Source organism: Buceros rhinoceros, unplaced genomic scaffold, assembly GCF_000710305.1.
Source record: "Buceros rhinoceros silvestris isolate BGI_N320 unplaced genomic scaffold, ASM71030v1 scaffold22774, whole genome shotgun sequence".
NCBI lineage: Eukaryota > Metazoa > Chordata > Aves > Bucerotiformes > Bucerotidae > Buceros > Buceros rhinoceros.
Window position 1 is genome coordinate 37,846 of NW_010409188.1, and position 6,585 is coordinate 44,430.

Consider the following 6,585-nt stretch of genomic DNA (forward strand, 5'->3'; position numbering starts at 1 on the left):
TGCTGGGGTAATTCTTGGTGGCTGGATATGGTTTTGACCATGAAAAAACCCAAATAAGAAACCCTTCTGAAAAATATCAGTGAGGGCGAGGTTCAAAGTGGTGACAGCCAGATAAAGAGGAGCTAAGGAAAAAAAATTACAACTATGTATTTAAAAAAAACCATAGACAGATCCTATTACAGGTGTTATAAGCTTAGATACAAAAAGCAGCATGAGATGTTTGCAGTTTGTTTTGTTCATGATGTCAAGAGGTAAGTTTGCAATAGTAAAAAGCAGCAGAAACCAGCAACCTTCACTTGAAACCCATCTGCAACCAGGGCATGCTCCACAGGAGCACGAGATGCCCCAGGGTGAGCCCGTCAAACCGGCCTCTCCTCCCTCGTAGACAAAGGTGCATTTTGTTTCATCCCCCACCCTGGAGTACAAGGGTATGAGAACCTTACAGTTATCTCTAACTGTCACCGAACCCTTTACGACAAATCAAAGCGAAGCAAAAGCCCTTCACACAGTGGCAGCTCTGTGACTCCTGGATAACCAGTTCCTGAGGGTTCACTACCTTCATTACAATGGTTTTCCCCATCACATTTAACACTAACTTTGCTACAGATTTGGACAGTCTGGTCTAGTGCTGTTCAATTTTTCATTGCAAATGTGGTTTTTTCCTGCTGTATCAATTTTCCTTGCCTTCTGTCTTTTTGATGTGTGCTTCTGAGAAGAACATGGCCTTGTTCTCAAAGGTTTAAACAAATTTGACTGAATTCTATCAAGACAAAATTGTTCCACAGACAGACAAACACTTTCAGAATGTTTCCTCAAAAATGCAGAAGGGAAAATAATCAGATGGTATTAAGACTGGCTGAAAGGACTCCCTGTGATTTAGCAAACAGCTTTAAAACAGGACCACTACTACTCACAGGTAGTCCAAAACCAGACTTATTATGCCACTCTACTAGTGTGCTGATGGGCAGGAAATGTGGCTCTTCCTGAGCACAAGGACCAAGATACTGGACTCCAGTGCTGGGTCCATTAAATGTCATCAACATACCATCATACGTTCCACTTTCTAGCAAGGCTCCACTTTCTTCCAGTGCTTTAAACTGCTCAACGGGAATGAAATTATAGTCTACCCCAGGGACCTCCCCATCTCTGGGAGCCCTTGTAGTGCCTGAAAAGACAAAGAAAACACAATTTTAAGATATGTGAAGTGCTGCCTGTTTACTAAGTGCTGCCTGCTGTACAACTCAGTAAAACAATATATTTGTGAATCTTTATACACTCCGGTAAGATGAGAGTGAGAGCACTGGCAAGTGAACAATAATGTCTAAAGACTAAGCCAATAAACTACATTGGAATGACACTTCTGGTATTGAGGAAGGAGGAGAAAAAAAGCTGCATAAGGAAGTAATGAGAGAGAATTCTTACCTACACTCAGTGAGCAGGAAATGTCTGTGGAAGATGACAAGGTCTGGGCGGATCCTGGGGAGCTGTTTAAGAGCTGTGGGATTTTAACACAGCTTCATGAATGGGGCTTCACCACTCCACTGCTTCCACGGTACCTACTCACTGATTCACAGTTTGGTCAGCGTGACTAAGCACATTTGATTTTGGGGCCACCAAATCCTGTCTGGGCATGGAAACTCTCTTTTAGCCTCACAGTTCAGCTGCACTCAGCTATCCCCCAAACCCCGGCTGTAGGTAAGCTTTGTCAAAGCAATCACTGAATTGCTGTGCTAATGCAGGAGTTCTCAAAGTGTTGTGTCTATAAATACGGGCCTCCCACAGTTACAACAGCTTAATTACAGCTCTCCTGGAAAGGACTCCACTGATTCATTATTGCCTGTAACCTAAGAGCAGTATAAAGGCATATGTCAATCTTTTCAGGCAGCAGCACAAACAAGAGCTGCCAGTAAACAAACTGCGTTTCACTGCTGTTACCTTTTGAAAGTCACAAACACTTGGGCACACTCAGTGTGACCGTGATGCTAAGTGGAGAACAGAATTCCTGTTAAAAAACATTAGCTGACAAACTTTAAAGTTTTCTAGTGTGATGAGTATTTAAATGCAGATGGTGATGAGCCTTTTTCATCACTGAACCTTTGAGAAAAGGTAAAAGATGATCTTGTGACAATTCAGAAATGAAATGGCACAGAGAGGTGAGAAGCAGCAATGGGATATCTGGCAGCTGTCAGAGTGCCCTGTACCCGGAACGGTGCTTCCTCTAAACATGCGCTTGTGGGAGCAGCACCTTGGGCTCCTTGCTACAGGCAGGTTAATGCCTGTGTTGGTTGGACTGAGATGCCACAGCTGCTTAGAGCAGAAGGGCTAGCACAGCTGATGAGACAGGTCCACCCAGATTCTCTCACTCATTAATTCTTGCTATGACGCTCAAGTCCACGTGCTGTCTCTTCCTCTTCTCGGTCCACAGATTTGCCCTCTTTCTTGCCACCATCTCCCTGTTTTCTCAGGATGAGCAAAGAGCAGTTCCCCTGAACCTTCTGCCACTGCAAACCTGTCTGCATACAATCCCTCCTGCAGCTCTCCCTCCAGCTGCATGCTCGGCCCAACGCACAGGACCCTCTCAAGGTCTCTGTTGCCTCGTTGTGCAAAAAAGAACACCCTGACAAAAACAAAGATGCGTTTGCACTGCCTGATGACGCTGAGGAAGATTTACTTCCACGGCGGCTATGGTCATCTATAAACCAGATGAAGGTGGAAGCTCTCGAACGATGTGATGGTTAGCAGGAACAGGTTGAACGAGGCCGATCTTTACATACTTACAAGGGATGGTTCTCAGGTAGAGATTGTCTCTGATCACTTGCTGGAGTTTATGGTCTATCGAGCCCTTCTGGAACTGAAGGCTCAAGTAGTGGCGCAAGTCTTTGTTGATGACTTTTCCTTAAAAAACAAACAAGAATAACTTGTAAAAATTGAGCAGGATCTCACAACAAGAATGGCTTTTCGCTGCTATAAATGTTTCAGAAAAAGAAAGCAGCAGAAGGAGTTGGGATGCTTTAAATGCAACAAGCTGAACAGAAACGCCCTTCAAGTCTGCCACAGCCTGACCCTCTGTTGCTGCAAACTGGCACAGAGATTTTCAGCACAGCTGAGCAACAACCATCCAACCTCAGTATCTCCCAAGCAAGACAGTGACAATATCCTGGCGTTGTGTGAAAATCAATAAAAAGTATAAAAATACAAAATCTATTACCCATATCAAAACTCTCTACGGGCAGGAAACTGCTTCAAGATATAGCGATAATACTTTCTATTCAATTTACACCCACTGGCTGGGCATATGGATTCAATATTTTGTCACATGGGGATTCGCATTCTTGATGTTATAAAAAGAAAATATTTTCTTTTTAAAAATGCTGCATGATAGAAGACATTTTTTTCACCATTATTCCTCTGCAATACTTCTGTCAGGTATCATTAGCAAATCTGTCACATCCCCAGATAACCATGGCCCCTTCAGCACACAAATAACCAAGCCCTTGAATTACTGCTTCATCCTCCTGACAGAAGGGTACAAACCAATCTTTTGTACCCTGTCATCTTCCCAGAACGCACATTAAATAGGGTTCAGTGACCTTGATAAGTTACGTACTACGGCAGAACACTCAGGGCTTTAGGGAAAAGACTCAGCCTTTGTCTCCAAAACCCCATCCAGGAGATGGCCTGGAGCAGGCGGGTGCTGGTGTGTCACAGCGGTGGGGACAGACAACTGCTCCTTCTAAATTACAGCAGCAGCAGCTTACGAAATGTAGGAACCTGCCATAGGAGTGATTCTGACGGGACCTCTGACGTCTGCCAAGACCAGCTGCTGAAGAGACCCCCTCAAAGGGGCTGCGAGCGAAACAGGGCACAGACCCACATCAGTCTTAATACAGAGCTCACCCAGACCTTAAACCGAGACTATGGTACTTCACATCCGGAAAAAAACCAACAAACCAAACCCTGAAAAACCCTCCCACCACTAACTAGCTTTTCCCAGCCAAGGATCACTGCTGCAAAGCCAGTTGCACATTTTGGTTCTGGCAGGTTTACGCTTTCCCTTCTCATTTTGCCAAGTTAAGGGCAAAACACACTTTATGCTTGTCTCAAACATCACCTCAGCTACCACCGTTCCCTGACTGCAAAACCAATTTCATCGTGCTCCCTTCTCCCCCCAAGCAAAACAACAGCATGCTGTAAAGTACCTACAGCGAAACCAATATGATGGGTCAGCCTTCTCATCCCAGGGGTCTGTGCTGCCAGTAAATTAACCAAAGCCCAAACAAATCCACCCCAAGCCAGCAAAGAAGCCGCCACCAGGCACACACACGTCCCAGGAAGCACACTTGGTGTGTAACACCAGCCCTGAGCTCCCAGAGAAGTCCACCTCTCACCTTCCTTTAACGGGCATTATTTATTTTACAGTTACACCCAGAATCAGCATGCCACAGCGCTGGGACGGCCCCGCAGCACAGTCCTCGTGGCTTTTCAGGAGTTCTGCAAGTGACACAGTGACAATTCCCAGTGACTTGGGTGGGGTGAGTAGCACTCCTGGCTCTTGACTCCTTCCTGAACACAAACTCGACACAGTGCCGCAGCTCCCCGGGGCCTGACGCTCTCGGTTGTTATGACAGCGAGCCCCCAGCTCAACTCTCTGTTTTGCCATCATGAGCTGTTCTTTATAAAACTTTGGATTTGCTTCCTGCAGCATAATGAGCACAACATGTCATGGAAAATGAAAACAAATGCTGTCATCTCCAGCAAGACAAATATTTTCCATTTGTTACTAGAAATCACTTCATTGTTTGTGGACAAGACGGTTTCTCAACTTTAAAAAACATTTCACCGCCAAAATGGTCCATCCATCTCGCTGCCAAAGGCAGGTCTGTAGCCCTGTGCTTTAACAATTCCAGCATATTTCGCTGCGATATTTCAGATCAATACACACATTTCACTATTGTTAGTTATGTTCAGAGCATCACACAAGGGAAAAAGCTTGGCAAGAGGTGAAAATCTGTACTGGATGTAGAATTACACAGACTATTTCTTCACTGATCTTAACCTCCTCATGTTTTAAAATCTAAAAGCACCCAAGTACCTTTCAGGAAGTATCAGAGTCCAAAAAGGAAAAAGTAAAAGCAAAGCTGCTACTACAGATATGCCAACTCTGAGGGGTTAACCTTAACATTAAATCTTAAAGGTTAGACCATACTCTGAGACCCAGATGACTCAACTGAAGATTGAAAGGATTGCCTGGGGAGAACAGAGGAAGTCAAACAAAACAGTGGGCAGAGAGAAAGTGACGGGAAGTCACATAGAGAATGGTGTGCATTAAGAAGCAGCAAAACAAAGTAATAGTGAGGATGCTTTAGGCAACCTCCAGAGCTCATTCTGAAGCAGAAGTCAGCTCTTTCCCCCTTCAGGAGCTCAACGTGCTCCTCTACATTGTTTCACGCCAGCTTTTAGGAGAACCTCATATATCAGACTCTCTGAAATGACCTAATAAACGTCGGCTTGGTGTTTGTGGTGCTGCTGAGCTGTCTCTGAAGGATGACACACGCAACACAGGGACCAGTCAAGAGGAATAACATACTTTATAGCGTTCAGGATCTGCAAGATGAACAGGCACAAGCCTCTTTTCTTCGGTTTTAATTCAAATTAACCACAAAGGAACTGCTTAAATGAGAATCTGCACACTGCGGTTCAGTAAGGAACACTAAGTGCTGCAGAGGTAAAAAAGGGCTCAAGTGCCACTGCAGCAAAACGCAGCGCTGTGCAGGACAGAGATGAGTATGGGTGGCAGGCATGCTGCAAAAAACAGGGGTGGGGGCTTTTATTTCTTGTCACACCACAAACCGCACCGATAAGGCTGCCCTTGCCGCTGTGCCTAAGCAGGCTGAAGAGAGCTGTTTATACTGCCAGCCTGCCGCAGAAACACTGCAGCAACACAGTGCAATTGCACGCAGATGAGTATCGCCAAGGTGCTGTTAGAACTCAAAAAGGTTGATTTCCAAATCAGCAAGGTTGGTAAAAGAGCAAAGTGCAAAGTTTAAATATGGAAATGAATTCTAAGGATTCAATCTGTGAAGATTTTATGCTGCTGCGCAATGGTAAGTCACAGCAGAATAACGTGACGCGTACGCCGGGCTGATGCTGCCCGTACACAGAGTATCTGCGACATCCCCCACAAACCACTAAGCCCACGTGGAAATTCTCTGCTCCATGCGGACAGACAGAGGCGGCAGCTTTCTGGAGGTGCAGCACTGAGCTACCGCTGAAGTTTCCATGCCAACCCCTCCAGGAGACCGCAGCACCGGGTGCTAATAAGGAGCTGCAGTGCCGACGGGCGAACGGTCAAGTCCTAGGCAGCTTGGTGTCAAACTTTTCGAAAAATACTTCACTGTCAATTGCAAAAACAAATTTTTAAAGTAGCGGTTTATTAAAAGCACGTGACTTTCCTGGTAAACAACATCACTCACCGCTAGGGCTTACGCTCCCTGGAGCCTTCAGCACGAGAGCGTATTTCAGGAGAACCGGTGCGAGAGGGGAACTGCAGCCCCCCGCTCTCCGAGGACACGCTTACAGAGCCGC

General features: G+C 45.6%; 1 protein-coding gene across 1 annotated transcript in view; it reads right to left on the reverse strand.

Moving 5' to 3' along the window:
• The window catches only part of MAGI3 (membrane associated guanylate kinase, WW and PDZ domain containing 3), a gene marked incomplete at its 5' end in the record, with an annotated part of 29,207 nt that extends 26,312 nt beyond the window's left edge, over window positions 1-2,895 (reverse strand). The window contains 2 exons of the mRNA XM_010135170.1: window positions 1,046-1,165; window positions 2,779-2,895. Coding sequence (XP_010133472.1) covers window positions 1,046-1,165; window positions 2,779-2,895 — 237 coding nt within the window. The remainder of the gene's footprint in view (window positions 1-1,045; window positions 1,166-2,778) is intronic.
• Between the last annotated feature and the right edge of the window lie 3,690 nt (window positions 2,896-6,585).